The following is a 16,834-nucleotide window of genomic DNA, read 5'->3' on the forward strand; positions in this document are numbered from 1 at the left end:
GGTTCTTCCTCTTTGGAAACACTCAGTAAAAGCTGGAGGCTCCCTCTGTAGTCAGCTGCTTGTAAATCCTGTGGGAACCATTGGTCTGAGGCTACAGCTGAGTGTGTCTCGCCCTGTTCCCAGCACAGCAGGAACATAGGAGGGTCCCTTCTTCCTTTTGTTCATTGGAAGGTGGTGGGTGAGTTTAACAAAATACACTCTGTCTCACTGGGATTATTGAAAAGGCGTTCAAAAGGGCTTTTAAACTATATTAGCTGCATGGTCCCAAGGATGCCATTGTTGACCATTCGGTCCACCGTATTCTAGCCTACATCAGGACAAAATGTTGATGGTTCCCAGATGCTGAATCCTCCTGACACTGAGGTTTTACTTTTCTTTAGCACCAAGAGGATGATGAAATTTATGGTTTTCAACAAGAAGCATTGACAGCTATCATATTGATTTTCATGTTATTTTGTATACCCATCGATCAGGAATAAATTAATAACTTTTTCTCTAGTGCCATCATTATGTCAAAATATATTCTAGCAACAGAACAGTATATTCTAGCACCCTGGCAGCCTAATGGTTAAGGTCCATGCTACACATTCAGTGTTCACTGTTCTGGCTGGGAGAGCTTTTGTTATGTCATACACGTCTTTCCTCATCTCCCCTATAACTCTCTACACTGTCAGCTGCAGCAAACTACAACAAGCTGCCAGAAACAATCATAAAATCTCTTACAATATATCCAACCCTTTGATTTATGACTAATTACTGGGAAAGCTGGCATTTCTATCAGACCCAGCTGTACTTTGTGTGATGGTGAACATAGTAAACAATATACTTGCTTGCCATCAGTGTGGCAACATTCTTGCGTGTTAGCATGCTGACATTAGCATTAAGCTCAAAGCACCGCTGTGGCTAAGCGCAGTCTCACAGAGCCACTTTCATCTGAGTAGTATTGTTATTTACTTCCATTGAACACGTTTACTGTAGACAGGCTGACCCTTTCCTACCCAGCAGGGAAGCCACAGGCTCTGTGGTATGCACCAATTACACAGTTTCCCCTGATCTCTACAAGGCATCCATAACCTGAGGGTGTAGCTGTGGCCTAGTGGATGAGTCAGTGACTTGTTTCTGTGTGCCATCTCAGAGCAACATCTCTACTGGTTTCCTATTTCATAATGCTCCTAATGGTCACTCTGACAATTGTTTGAAGTTGGCCTTTAAAGTTCAGCCACTTCGTTTTCTAGCAGCAACCTGCCACTAATGTAGTAATATGTATTATTTATTGATATGAGTAATGATATTTCACAAATAGACAGAGGTGGTATTACACAGAGCAGGTTATCTGAGCTTACTGGAAGTGTTTTGCTACAAATTCATGTCCATGCCTGGAAACTAGAGACTTTTTGCAACAGGCACCTCTACCATCTGTCCCCACCCTTACCCCCAGCACCGTCCCCTTCTCCTCACTCTTCTCAGTTTCTGTTTGCTGCACACACATTTACTTTTATTCTCATTGTGCAAGTCAAATGGAATACTGGTCTGCTCAAGAGTCTCTGTTATGACATCTTTATCTTCTGTTTTCATATGGAAGATGTAGATGTAAACACTGCCTTTTATCATACCCACAATGTGGCATTGGCCAACTAGTCAAGGAAACTTTAAAGGTTTATTTGACAACACTGATTTGTTATTGTAGACAGGACTCTAGCAAGTATACCCATTATGAGTGTATTTTCATACAGAAACCTGAATTGAGGAGGCTTCCTCTCATTTGCTCTGTTTTCTTCCTCTTTGGTTATTATTCATTTCTCTCTGATCTCCTCCCAATAACACAACCCACCCTCTTCCCTCAGTTGACCTTTCCTTAAGTCAAGTTCTTTTTTTTAAAAAAAAAAAAAATTAGATTACATGGATTTTTGCTCCCTACTGCTTTGGGTGTTTCTTGTGCTAATAGATACACTCCTTACCTCTTTTGCACTCTGTCCTTAGATAAACATGTAGAGTGACTTCAGTCTTGGTGTCTGCATTATAGTTTTGCAGTTTTACTCAGAAAGGTGGATTAATGGATGTCAGACTGACTTGTGTGTTCTGTTTCAGATGACAAGCCTCTCCAGGAGGAGGACTGGGTGGTGTGCCAGCACCCTGAATGTTCTGAGCGCCGGAGGGCTTCTAAGGTAAGGACCTTAAATCTGAAAGAGGGTCTGTGCAGGTACTGTTTTAATGCCTTGGAAAAATGAATAAAATGTCTTAAACATTTTTTTTTCCTCAAGATGATGCAATCTCACTTAAACCAGCAGGTTACCATTTTGGTATAATGTTCTGATTCACTGTCTAGCCAAGAATTAAGATAATTTGAACCCCCATTGGGAAAATGGGGATTCACACAGTTGTTGCAGTAAAGGGTTCAAAACAAGACACTAAGTAATAAAGATGGAAAATGTAAACAGTTAGTGTAAATAAAAATAATGAATAAAAGTTAAAATAGTATTGCACAGTGATATGCAGAGTAATTACATTATTTTGAGTACATATCACTCTGTTTGTTCATTCAGTATAAACCTGGTCCAGTTTAGCTTAGCATGAATACTGGAAACATAAGGAAACAGCTAGCCTGGCTGCGTCCAAAGATAACAAGCTCTCCCTGCCAGCACCTCTAATGTGGAGTGACTTCAGTGCCTCTTGTTTTGCATACAAAAACCAGAGCCAGGCTAGGTGCTTCCTTCATCTCCAGTCCTCATGCTAAGCTAAGCTGACCGACTGCTATAGCTGTAGTTTCATATTTTACAGATAGGTGGTATTGCTCCTCTCAACTAACTTTCAAACAGAAAGAATAAAGAATCTTTTAAATTACAGTAAAAATGTGGACAACTCCCATCATTAAATAAATCACTGTTTTTATATAACATCTCCTGGTTAAGTCACAATAAAGAGTTTTTGGTAAATTCATTGGGTGTTATATGCCTTTTGTAGACAGCTGACAGTGGGTTGATAACAATAAAATAAGGGAAAAGAGAAACATGCAGTAGTGGGCACTAAGAATTAAAAATGACATTCATGTGTCCGATTTAGTATATGTCCAAATATGACACTTATTTACATTCACTAAATATAAACCTTAGGAAACTATAGGAGTCCTATCTATTGGAAGCAAAGGAGAATATACTGTTGCTAAACTCACAAAGTTTGCAGGAGGAGGTTGTCAGTGTGGATGGATGGGTAAACGTATGACTCGGACATGGAAGACTGCTGATTGCATCCTGTTTTCTACCAACAGTAAATGTTGGTTTGGGTTAAATATGATGACGAATGTCCCCTGACATTAACAAAGTAGTAATTTTAACTACCACGAGGTTTCCCTAACTTTAACAAGCACTTATATAAATCCAAACCATGATCTTTCCTCAGCCCAAATCAAGCTGTTTTTGTGCCTAAAACTTACTAAACATTCACCTTAAAATACCTTTCTTTTACAACAGTGATTGGTAATCTTTTGGAAGAAGTACATAAATGATGTCCTACTGATCAGAAAATCAAAATGTGGCATTCTGAGGACCTTTACAAACAATGTGGTAATTTGCATGACTTGCTTTGCTATGTGTGCAGAGCCCAAAACCCCTAGGCGACTGCGACTCTGCTTTTGTGTTGCAACACAGTGAAGGTGAAGCAGAGTGGCCAAGCTGCTTTTCCTCTGTTAGGTGTTAAAATGAGTGTGAGTGTTGGGGATCTGTGTCTGGCCACCAGACTGTGAAATGAATTATCCCTTTGAAGCCGCTGGTTTTTTAAAATGGGAGTCTGGCCAGAAGACAGAGGGAAACCGACATAGTGTTTTGTCTGTCAGTCAGTCTCTTGGTTGTTTTGGTTTGTCGGCTCTGCCCCAAGTCTCCCTCCTGCCACTAGTGCTGGGCATTAGACGGATTTTCCTCTTGAAACTGAATGTTGCCTGCTGCAGTCGTGTGGAAACAATGGAAAGGGAAAGTGACAGAGTAACGATAGTGAATTTAGACAGCACACAGAGAGCCAGATGGTTATATATAGTTTTCTCCATGGCAACTGAGGATAATAAAAATGGGGGAAGATGAGAGCGCCAAAGAGCTTAACCTGAACAATCCTTCATGTGACTCTTCTCACATAACAAAATCTAGTTTCAACACAAGTTTGTGAGCTACATTTTAAAGTATGTGTATTGTGCACATTTGTATTTACATTATAAGATTTAGGGGGGCTAGGCTGATCTGACGCCACCTGTCTCCTTGAGTGGGGTCAGGGTTGATGTTGTTATGAAAGGGGATTAGGGAAAGATTTGTAGTGCTGTGTGGACTGGGAGAGATGGACAGACAGCAAAGAGGACAGGAAGATATTGTCAGCACACAGACAGTGGACATAAAAGACAGTGAGGACTAGAGACACAACAGTCTTCCTGTATTCGATATAACTGTTCACTGGGTAGTCGCTTTCTTTGTCTGTCTGTTATTTCATGCTGGCCAGGTTTTTATACAGGATATACATAGACCAAAAATACTATATACAAAATTAACAATGCATTGATAAACTACAGAATACATAAAGTGTCATACCTACAGTACAGTACCACATAATTAAATGTGATATTAAATATAATAGTTAGGAATCAGCGGGTATAGATAATGAATGGATGGATGATATAATAGTTAATTGTCATCTCGGATCATCTTTGGATCATATTGAGGATATGAAAAATATATACACACCTGTGTATATATAATCTTTTAAACCTGTAAATGTAGACGTGTTTGCACCATCTCAGGCACCATGTTCTGTTCCAACAGAGAATGTTCAGAAACATGGATAAGGTGTTTACAGGGCAGAGCATCAGACATCTCCACCTAGTATATCCAGTTTTCTCAAAACCTGGATAACATCTTTACACCTGCAAAAAATCACCAGGATCCTGCAAAACCAGATCATAACCAGGATATGAGTGTGTATATAAATGATATCCCTAATCATAAAAAAAAAAAATCTTGTAATCAGTTATTCATTGGCAAAACAACTTCACTTGCAAGTTTTCCAATACAACATCATTCTTTTAGCTATACAGGGAATATCATGATCTGTGAGTCTTGTTTCAACCTACAGTTGGCTTTTAGTGCTTTTTCTTAAAACCTGCTGCAACTGCAAAATGTCTGAAACGGTTGAGAGGAAAGATGCAATAAAACTCTGTAGAGCTAAGGGGAACTGTGCCATGTTAATTCTTCACAGCTCCTTGTACATTTGTGTTTGTTCCATTGTTAACATAAAAAAAATTATAGCAGCTTTAAACCTGTTACCGCAGCTTAGCCTTTGACGTTTGTGCTCCCTCTCTCTCCCTGAGTGCTTATCCATGTGGTGTTTATACTTTTATTTCATTTATTTGTGATTAGACATAAAGGGCCTTGCTCTGCTGATAGACCTTGTTAAATCAAATTTGATAAAAAGCTGTAAGACAATAAAACATAAAAACTTTTTTCATCGTATTTTACACTCATTGCACTATGATTCTAGTAAAGATGGATTACCCAAGATGTTTCAAATCTTATTTCTGTTCTTGTTATTTCTGTTGATTTCAGTTGTGTGAGGTGTAGGTGAGAGGTTTTGGCATTTCCAAGTAGTACAACAATCAAATTTATTATGGTGTGTAATCATCTCTGACACTGTATTTCTCTGGCTGTTGCTCAACGGTTATGCATGTAACAAGCTGTAAACAGCAGGGGGCAACATCATGGCAGCCCTGACCTCCAGGTCTCACTCTGCTGCTCATTTACTCTGCATTTGCTTGACAACTGAGAGGCACATTCCTAGGAAGAAGAGGAACATAAATATATCCCTTGACTTTCACCCACTCCACCCGCGATCAGATTTAGATGCATCGAAGAAGACGATTTATCTAAATAGTGAAAAAAACAAACTTTTATATTTCACCTTTTGAAAGTGCTTTGAATAGTCTCTTTGATATGCCGCGGTTTGGCAGCAGGACACAGAACAGACACAAACGCACATAGAGAGAGAACCTTGGGCTTGTCCTGCACTGCATTTAAACCATTTCATTTCCAGACAGGCCTGCCTTTGGTCTCCTCCTGCCATATATCAATAGCATGACTGGACTGGAACTGAATGAGTTCACCTGTGCCATGATTTACTGGAATCACACCAGGTGTCACCCTCTGTACTTCTGCTGCTGTCACCACATTACACAGCAGCGCTCAAAGGTTACTAGAAAGCTTTTAGATGGCATTTCCAAAAGGGATTTCTGGGGTCATTTGGATACTTTGCTGTGGGTTTCTGTAATTCACTGGGATTTAAAATCAACCTGCAGGTGTACAACTAGAAGGTGATGTTCAGTCCAGAGTCAGTTCATGGCTTAGTTGGTGGGATTCATTTCAGATTATCCCTGTTAGCGCTCACTGCTAGTCTGAGCTTGCTCCCGGATCTAGACTCCCACATTGAAGAGCCTATTATCCCTGGTCCCCCTCCCCTTTCCCTCATTCCTTTTGCTTCCACCCCCTCTCCTTCATTTCCCCGCCTCCTTCTGTCAGCACTGACAAGACCAGACAAGACAACTTGTAAGGTGTGGGCCATCTTGGAAATGGCCCCTCCCATCCCAAACAGCTGTAGGCACAGGGATAATGTGAAGAGAGTCAGGGTTGGACAGAAACAGAAATGATGATGAGAAGTTTCAGTCAGCTGCCTTTGACGTTTGGGCTCTCTCTCGCTCCCTGTGTGCTCAGTGCTTATCCATCCACCTGTGAAAACATTTTTTTCCACTTGACTTGACAAACTATAGTGGAAACAGACTAAGTGATTAAATCAAGATGTTTCGTGATGCATCAGATGTGTGTGGAGCGACGAGGAAACTGTAACCTTCCTGCAATTAATACACAAATTAACATAAATGCCAGATTTTTGCATGATTTTCCACAGTTTGAGATTTCACCAATAATTTTATTTATATCATCTAAATGTGTCTTCCTCTGCTCCAATGGTTTAATACCAGCTGTTTATATTTTTGACATGTGCAACTCCAGCTTTTTGTATAATAGTAGCTGACAGAATTGTGTATTTATTTTTATTTTCTTGTGCAGCAATTCTGGAAATTTTATTTAAAATTTGCACTAAATTTAGATGGAACCTGTCTTAGGTAGTCACTTCTTGATGTTATGTGATTTCAGGTATTTTTTTTTGTTGTTTGTATTTTTTTTCATTTTTCTTTCCTGCCCGCCTGTTGTTTGTCCCTATTCAGTGTCATTTTGAGCTATCCTTTACTGATTTATTGGGGAATTAATATCATAGACACACCCATTAATATCACACAGACACACCCCTATGATATATACTTGCCGTGAATCACCTTATTACTAATGGTTAAATCATATTGCTTTAACACTATTGCTTTATTAATAGTTGTCAAATTATTCCCTCCCCAAACAGTGTCTCATCTGTTTTTGTTCCATCTGCTTGTTCCAAACTCTCACCTAACTGAAGCTGACGGAGACCTGCTAAGGTCCCACTGCACTGTATATGGCAAGGCACTGAAGGATACTAGGTGCCATTTCTTAGTAGAGATGTATTTCAGAGCAGAAAATCACAGTTTAACATGATTGCTACTCACATGTAGCTTTTTTTGATTTCTGGAGAAAAGTCTAAAAGGATGTGACTTCTTGGTACCTTTTTGGAAAAATTTGTTTTATGAAGTAATGCAAACACACTAAAGGGGAATGGTGGTGTGCAATGCTCTGATGCTTTTAGAGTGATTTGGCCATTAGGGAAGCTGAGGAAAGGGTTACCTAATCACTTTTAAACATGAAACGGACAGTTAATTTGCTTATCATAGGATGAGTGTTCAGTATCTGTTTTTAGCATGTCATTCCCTTCTTCATGCTCAAGGATGTACACGTTCACACACATTAGCTGCTTGGTAGACAGATTTTCTTCTATTTAGAGTACTGGGTCCATGTCTGGATAGTTCTTGTTAGTTAAATTAGTTTATAGAAGGCTTTAGGGAGCAGCTTTAAGTTCTAATTATGGAGGCAATTAAAGTGAAGTCACTGGAGCACTGAGTGATAAAGTTCAGCTTTCTATCAGTATTGGACAGTATACTCAGTGCTCATTAGGATACTGTTCCTTCTATCTGATTCACTTCAGTCTGCATGTACATAGCCCAGTTGGCTGAGAGACTGCACCATGTACCAGGCCAAAAAAAAAAAAGAAAATGCTTGATCGTCCCATCATTTTAGCCTAGACCTCAGACAGAAGGAACAGACACTGACTGGTTGATCTCAGAGCTCTCTAAGGATCAGAATCTAGAGGGAGCAAGAAGACCGGTGTAACAAAGATAAAATCGGAGTGACATGTTCTCTTCTAGGTGAGCCAGTTAAAGTACGATCTGCACAGTTTTGAATGAGGTGTGAACAGTAAAGAGATGGCTGTAAAGTTTAGTTATTACCCTTATTAGTCCCACAATGGGGAAATTGCATTATCACCCACAGCAGTGAACACACACCCGGAGTAGTGGACAGCTATTGCAGGTTCGGTGCCTTACTCAAGGGTATTGAGGGTGGAGAGGGCGCTGGCTATTCACCCCCACCCCACTGACAATTCCTGTCGGTCCCCGCAACTTTCGGGGTTACAAGTCCAACTCTCTATCCACTAGGCCACCACTGCCCCCAGGCATTACAAAAATGCAGACAATAACTAATAAAATCATGTATCACCCATATCATTGGTATTTAAGAGAGGCTTCATATTATGCAAAATGTGTTATTGATAAAAACTACAAAGGGTCTGAATATTGTCTGCATAAAGGTGAAATCATAAGCCAGTATGTGTGTGTAAATCTTAGTTTCATTTGGTTAAAAATGCTAACTGGCCCTTACTTGTTTTGTAACACATTTTTCTTGTACTATTCATTCCTATTAATCACTCTGTGTTAATCATCATTAACCCTGTTATAGCCTGATTAACCAGTCTCTGTGTAGAAACAAAAACCGTGAAGTACCAAATGTACCTATCATAGTCAGTTAAAAAGCATTTATTTCAGTAGTCAGATTATTTTTTTGATACTGGCTTGTGTCTTTAACAGTGTGTAGATTACAGTGTGTTGACATGTCACCACCCATTCATGACATATCTTGTAAATACTTACTACATGGGAAGGAGTGGATTCATCATCAGTCTTAATAATAATCCTTTGTGTTGGGTGCGAGCCCTGTACGCTACATATCAACTAATCATAACTAAAACTTTTCTTCTTCTCTTGTAAAACAGAAGCGTCTTCCCTGTGTTTAATTACTCAGAGAAGATATTCCTATGTTTATGTGGACGTTTTCCTCCAGTGGCCTCAGACTGTTTCAGTTTTTTCAGCATGGATCCCAGCCACTCCAGCAGGCTGGAACAGGCTCGTTGCACCCTCTTGTCCAGACACACACACAGTTCATCTACTGTGAACCAATCACTGGGGTTTCCACCAGGCTGTACTTTTCCAATCCTATTGGAAGTCAGTCTAGAAAGAGAAGTCGATGACTCTTGGTGAGTTATGACTCATTTTACGTCATAGTCCTCTCATCATACTGTAATGGAGAGGCCTCTAAGTTATAACATGACATGAAGATGACTAGTTTCGGAGAGGGAATGAAAGCCACCATGTATGTTAAAGAGTAACTTGGAAAAGTTTTAATTAATGTTTTAATTTTACCTGAAATATTTCATCATAATTTGCTAATTTTAAAGCACTGGGTTTGGACACTATGTAAGAGAACAAACAATGGAAATCCACCTCTTACAAATCAAACGTTGAAATCAAAGCCAAGCAGATACACTTTTTATGAACAGTAGTTTCTGGCAGCTGGCAGCTTACAAGCTAATGATAGACTAAGAATTTGATGTTACGGCCAGTTTATGACTGGTCAGCAGTAGTTCACAGGATGTCTTGTCCAACCATGATGGAAATCAAATGTATTTGCAGACAGCTATTATAGAGAGTGGGGAGATGCAATATCATGAAGAAGTTATCTCCAGAATGCAGCACTTCATGCTGCAGAGACTATGAGTTGAGAACAAAAGGCCACGCTGTACAGCATATATACTAAATGGGAACATGGTGGATTTTCAAACATGCAGTAACATGCAGTCATTGAACTGTTAATACTGTAGGTCTCTTCTAAAGATCCTTGAACCAAAGGTTTCAGAAACAAGTGACCCATGAAAACAAATTAAAACTTAAAAAAAACTTAGGCATCCAAGATTTCAGAACAAATCAGTATAGACATGTATGTCTATGCTGTATAATTATGTGATCTGTAATTACTGTACCTGCCTGAACCACAAGTCACTACTTACTTAGATTTAGGAATAGGCCTGTTTGTTTTGTGATTTATTTGTCATTGTGTGAAAAAATTTCTATTGGAAGGTGCTGGTTAGAGAGAGGCTGCAGAGCTGAGGAGGTGCACTCCAGCTGTTCATTGTGAACCTCTCACCAAATTGTCTTCAATGAATGGTGTGTGTGTATGTGTGTGTGTGTGTGTGTGTGTGTATGCACATGTATTACTACGATTGTGTACAAATTTTAAGGTCTTCTAATGTTTGAGAGTTAAGACTAGGTTTTAGGGTTAAGGTTAATATTAGGTTTGTGTTAGGGTTAGGCATTCAATTGTGATGTTAGGGTTAGGGTCTAGGGAATGCATTATATCTGGGTGTCCTCACAACAATAGAGAGACATGACTGTGTGTGTGCGTGTGGGTGTGCGTGTGCATGCACTAGTGACATCAGTCTCCCTAAGAATATACTAGTCAGGAGGAGGAGAGGGGGAATAACAGGAAGAGGTACCTGATGGATGCTCCAGTGGAAATAGTCTTGCATGGGCTGACCAGTATTGCCAGGGTTGAAGGACTCAAGAGAACGCCCAAGTGAGAAGGAGGACTGGGAAGCTCCTCCATAAATCCCATGCATGTGAAGTGTCCTCTTATGGACTCCAATAAACTCCAATAATTGTTTTCTCCGAGTGTTTTAAGAATTTAAATGACAGCTTGTTAATAAATGCTCTGAGAGTGGCAGTCTGCACAGCTTAGTTAGAGAGGCAATAATAAGCTTTGAAAAATCTCCAGTTCAGAAAGTGTTATTATTGCCACTCACTCTATAAATCACTCCTACCTGAAGCCATCAATAAAATCATAGCACTTCCAGCAGCGTCATATCCTCCTGAGACCCAGCCCACTGACTTGTGTCCCTTGTAGTGGACAGTTTGTTCACATCCAATGTAGTGGACAGTTTGTTCACATCCAAACGGTCCTATAGTCCACTACAGTGGACATGCTATAAAATTAAAAATAAAAACAAATTTTAAAAAGTCCAAATTGTAACATGTTTTTTTTAACCAAAAATAGGTAGGAAATTACAAAAAACAAGAAATTTGGAAGACACTTATTTTCCTTGGTTCTCAGGAGGATAGGTGAAATATTTGGCTTTAATCCTTTCTCTCATCCTTATCTTCATGCTTACATTTCCCTTTGTATTTGCCACTGTGTTTAAATTCTCCCTGAGAGACTTGTAAGAGTTCAAAGCTTGTGGTTATTGAGAGGTTAAAGCCAAGGTCAGGCTTCAAGGAAAGGTCACTAGTGTTCAGCCTTTCTATCACTGAGCACTGACAATGGAAGTGCCAATTCAGTCTAATCCTTCAGGTTAATTGCATCACTGCTGTCCACTCTTAAATATAGCCTCTCCTAATTATGTCTGACAGTGGGGGGTGGTGCAGCAGACATGGATTCAACAGGATGCCTTGTTTTGAGGACACAGTACAAGGAGAAGTGGGGTTTGGGAATTAAGACCCCCCCCCCCCCCCCCCTTCTTTTAGTCCAAACATGCGACCCCCAGCCTCAGGGGTTGTTTTCTGAGCTAGCTAATTGTGGGGGATTTGAACATGGTTCATCTCTGATTAACCTGAATGACAAAAGAACAGAGCAGTGTGTTGAGTGTTTGGGGTCAATGCAACAGACACTAACAGGACATTAATGCTATAGATTATACTGGCTCTTGCGCCACAGACCCACATAGCATTATACTACATACACACAAAATCACCTAAAGCTGCAATAATTTGTTGATTGATTTAAAAAATGCGATTAACAATTGTATTGTTAATAGGACCCTCTTTTAAGACAACGGTCTTTAGCACCTCAGATACTGTAGTCAGGTTTTTTTAGCCTTTGATGATAGTGAACTCAGTATCTTTGGCTTTTGGAATATTTCTTCTGACAAAACAAGCTCTATTAAGCACATCTATTAAGTACTTGGGCTTTTGGGAAACTGGGAAACACTTTTCACAATTTTATGACATTTGATTAATTGAAAAATAAGATGAAATATTGATCAGAAATAAATTAGTGTCAGCCTTAGCACCTAATCCACTCCAAAGACTTTTACTTTGGAAATCGTCATTATGTGGATCACAATTGATCCACACTAAACAAGTGTAAATTGATTCTATTATAGCTGTGTATGGTAATGGTGTTTGTGTGTCTGTTGTATTTAAACACATTCACTTCACATTCCCCCCCTGCTCAGCACATTTTAAAGAAAGCCAGCTGAGCTTTGCCGAACTTCCTCATTTAACCTTCTGTCTCTGCAGAGTCGGGGTCCAAACAAAGTACTATATCAACTGGGAAAGTTGAGAACAAACATGAATATGAAAAAAATATATATATAAATAGATGATTAGTCACTGAATTTGAGTTACATCTGGATCAGCTGATAAAAAAGAGGTTCTCATCAGATGGAAATTTTTGCCAGTTCTCAAGAGAAAAAGAGATCAGTTTCAGTGGAAGTTTACATGAGTCAGCCAGCATGTGTATGAGCTTGTGGGGGCGTGATTAAGATAGGCGGGGTTTATCATTTTTCTGTCTGTGTGTCTGAGCTGTGCACCTTCCCGGCAGACTGCTATAGTAAACAGAGTGAGCCTCCCGCCCTTCACCTTGTTCTTTCGGTTCCACCGTCTGTCAGATTAACCCTGGTGTTTGCACTCTGAAGCTCAGGATTACTTTTAGAAACTCGAAACTCACTGTTACGAACACCCACCTGAGGAACTACAGAGTTCAGCTTTACGTATGGACTAAAAATAGTCGCCACCTGCTGTCTATTGGACCTTGGAGATATTAAATAGTGATTCCACTGAAATTCAGAGGGGGGCTGGGTTTACCTTTCCTGTGAAGAGGACTTTTTCCATGGTAGGTAAATAATGAAAAGTCCATGCTTTCTCTTGTTTAAAGGTTCTTTTTTATTAAAATATGGTGCCAAATTAAATCATCTTTGTTTAACTGCATGTGGTAGAGGTAGCGTCCAGAGACATTGCATTGCATTTGCATGTCTTGTTGCCATTTTCTTTCATTCTCTGTAAAAGCAAAGTACAGCAGAACTAAGTTGGGGCTGATGCTAACTAAGAATTAATCTGCTGATTATCTCCTTAATTAATGAATTAATCATTATATCTGTGGAACAGGAGAAATTTAAATTTGCCTGTTATCTGTGGTGGACTGGCGACCTGTCCAGGGTGTACCCCTGCCTTTACCCAAAGAGAGCTGGGATAGGCTCCAGCAGATCCCTGACCCTAAATAGGAATAAGCAGGTATAGATAATGGATGGATGGATGTGCCTGTTATGATTTTTTAAAGCTGTAGGTGACCTGTCTTAGACATTCCAAAACCTGAAGATATTGAATTGATTTTACTGTAAGACTAAACATTCAGTGTAACTTAGGACAGATGTTCATTGACTGGTTTTGTTTTAGTGAAATATTTCTTTCTGTCTGAGTCTGAAGCACATTTCCACATCTGCGCAGACCAGCACTTTAAGTCTTGTTTTTCCTCCTATGTCTGCAAATTTCACATCTGCTTCTTATATCAACAGAGCAGTGTACCCCTTGGCACCCATCAGCATTCACTCCTTTCCATATTCCTTAAAACAAATTAGAAGCAGTTTCCAAATAATCAATTTCCATGTCATACTTGGACCAGTTTGTCTCCAAATTAGCATGCAGTGGAAGTTCTAATTTAACTGTGAAAATCCAGTTCTTTTTTTCTCCTCTCACCTCCTCCTTTTTTGGTCTTGTTCACCGCCTTCCTGTCTATCTCTCCTTCGTCTCCTGCCCTGAAGCTATGGATAGGGAGATTGGTTGTGTCATAGTCCAGCCAACATAGCCTGAGACAGCAGTCAGTGCACTTGACTTTGTACGAAGAGAAAGAGAGAAGCTGCTGGTGAGTGGTGCTTTTCTTGTTTAGTTGTAGTGATCACACAGAATTGTACATTGTTGAGCCTGGCTGATATTCGTGTCTAAGAGGATTTAGCAGTGTTACTCTCTGTAAAACGACATATTGAGTGTAATGTTTTTCTTTGTGACGACACTGTGACAGTGTGTCATTTGCATGTCATATAAATATTTGACTGTCCTGTGCGAGTCAGTTATTGTTAACTGAAGCAGGTCTAAAACAGTTTAAAAAAATATTTGCTTTAAAATTGTTCCAACTTCAGACTAAGGAATTAAGAACAAATTTTTTGTTGCGAGTGATTTTTGACGTTCATGTTTTGTTTGAGCTGAAAAAAGCAGCCATTTCCAACAGTCTAATAGGGAAATGAGTTGTGTAAAATGAGGAGGTAATATTTTTCTTGGGAAAAACTTGCTGCATGTTGAAACATACCTTTCAGTGGAATGCGTAGTCCATTTCTCTGTGAGAAGTTTGCTACGTTTTTTTACTTTTGACTGTGGCACCTGGAGTGCATGTGTGCTGTCAGATGGACCTTTGGGCTGTGTTAGATTTCACCTTTTGATTCTGTGTTTTTGATAATAGCAGGGAAGAAAAGGATGAGAGATATGACAAAGGTAATAAATGGATGCAGCAACAATGCAGACATTCACTGAAAAGTTAATGAATAGTTAATAAATGTAGTCAAGTAAAATGCATTACTAGAAGTGGTAATGCAAACCCCGACTATAGAAATGGACTTTGGCCAGGTATTCACCTCTGGTGTGTTCATGGATGGTTTACCAAAGGCCTGTGAGGTCCAGTGGGCCTAAGCCACAGCCTCTGTATGAAATGAAAGTCATAGAACTCATGGCAGAAATCACAAAATTACCACAAAGACATACAAAATGATCCCAAGAAAAGGCAAAATAACCATAAAGGGACAGAATTTCCATGAAGAATTAAAAAATTACCAAAAAGAGACCAGGACTACAAAAAAGAAACACAAAGAGACATAAAATAATCACAAAGAGATCCAAAACTACCAGAAAGAGACACAAAACAACCACAAGGGCATAGAAAAACAGTGCAGACAAGGAAACAACAGTGACAGAAATAGCTATAAAAGAGTCAAAATGGCAAAATGACAAAACAAAATACAAATGTTACATCACCTGACAATGGGTCATTTTCTCATAATCTGTCTGTGACTGTTTTGCTGTATGACAGTGAAAATGATGGCAGTGTATAGTGACACAAAACGGGCCCATTTCTCCTAATTGTCTGTGTGTAAATTCTGGGAAAAGCCACTCCTCCTCCATCATTTCACAATGTCATCCATCCATCTGTGCAGACATTATGAAATGCTGTGTACAGTAACACTGTCAACCATCTATCTGATGTCCAAACTATCCAATAAGCAAATGAGTCACACAGGCTGTTAATGGATATGACATACTGGGTATCATATGTTTCAACTGGGGTAATTCCAGATCATCACTCCAGTTTATTACTACCCTGACCATTACTACTATCTTATTTTCAGAGATTTGGTCATCATTCCTGTTGGTTATAATAATGTTTACTCATTGAGACAATTGTAGAGATCTGAAAGTTGCTGGATGGGCAAGAAAACTTATTTGAAAGTGAAAATGAAAGTTAATGGTAACATTACTTGAATTTATTCCACAGTAAAGCAAAATTTCATTAGCTAAAAAGTTCAGAAAAAGTATTTTTCATATCCTGTGTGTGCTACCCAAGATACCACTCAGACTTAGAGTTAGCAACTCTGTCCTAAATGCATCTTTAAATGAATATTAAGACCATTTTTCATGGTTGTCATGTTAAAATTAGAACTGTTGTAAACAAAAGTCAGTTGTTGATTTAGTATTTAGTATTTAGCCAGCAAATTAGTGTTAATTATAACACCAGCTAACTGCATCTAATAACCATTTAGCCAGAGCAAACAAAAGCAATTTGGGGTTGGGGTGTTACAGGTGGCCATTGGTTAAATGCACGCTATGCCTTACAGGGTTCATTATGTACACCTGCTTTCATTTTTAGAATTTATTTATTTATTATTTTGCAGATATTGGCTTTGAATGACATCATCCCTTGTTAAACACCCCTCCTCATCCTACATTTGATGTCTGTGAATGATCACTTTTCACTAGAAAGTACCACTATATTGGCGCTTTCATGAACATACATGACATGTGTTTGAGCAACACACACAGAAACACAGTCACAAACTCTTTGTTCTCTCCTGGGAGGATGAACAAGTGCCTCTGTTTGAATAAAGCCATATGTGTGCAAGGAGTCAGGACTGTACTGTACAAGAATGAGGGAGAGTTGGTTAATAGGGAACAGCCGTGCAGGCAAGCAGGCAGTCTCGTTGCATAAGTGCTGCAGTAAAAAATCAAAACCTGGCTTTCCCTCTCCACCTCCTCTCCCGGCCAGAGGACAGATCGCGCCAGAAGAAAGTGGGCAGATGCATTGTTTACTTATTGAAAATTAAATCAGACCTGGACCAGGCCTGCCCAGGCTTATCCTTTGATCTCATGCAGCCTTGTTGCACTGTTTTTAATCCCACCTACTGCCCA

The 16,834-nt window shown here is 39.4% G+C and overlaps 1 protein-coding gene and 1 long non-coding RNA gene across 11 annotated transcripts in view; one reads left to right on the top strand and one right to left on the bottom strand.

Annotated features, from left to right (window-relative positions):
- plekhg5b (pleckstrin homology domain containing, family G (with RhoGef domain) member 5b) overlaps positions 1 to 16,834 on the top strand; it is a 67,311-nt gene that overhangs the window by 19,380 nt on the left and 31,097 nt on the right. For 4 of the 10 annotated variants that reach the window (XM_026332483.2, XM_026332484.2, XM_026332482.1 and 1 more), the window contains exon 2: positions 2,089 to 2,165. In XM_026332483.2, the coding sequence (XP_026188268.1) occupies positions 2,089 to 2,165 (77 nt within the window). Of the gene's footprint in view, positions 1 to 160; positions 179 to 2,088; positions 2,166 to 12,911; positions 13,225 to 14,142; positions 14,247 to 16,834 lie in introns of those variants that run through there. The other 6 variants (XM_026332485.2, XM_026332487.2, XM_026332490.2 and 3 more) reach the window with 5 other exon arrangements.
- On the bottom strand, positions 14,084 to 15,136 carry LOC113145595 (uncharacterized). The gene is made up of 3 exons (XR_003297256.2): positions 15,010 to 15,136; positions 14,688 to 14,819; positions 14,084 to 14,215 (listed from the first exon to the last, which is right to left on the bottom strand). It is a non-coding gene; the product is annotated as an uncharacterized LOC113145595 (long non-coding RNA).

Source organism: Mastacembelus armatus, chromosome 7 (genome assembly GCF_900324485.2).
Source record: "Mastacembelus armatus chromosome 7, fMasArm1.2, whole genome shotgun sequence".
NCBI lineage: Eukaryota > Metazoa > Chordata > Actinopteri > Synbranchiformes > Mastacembelidae > Mastacembelus > Mastacembelus armatus.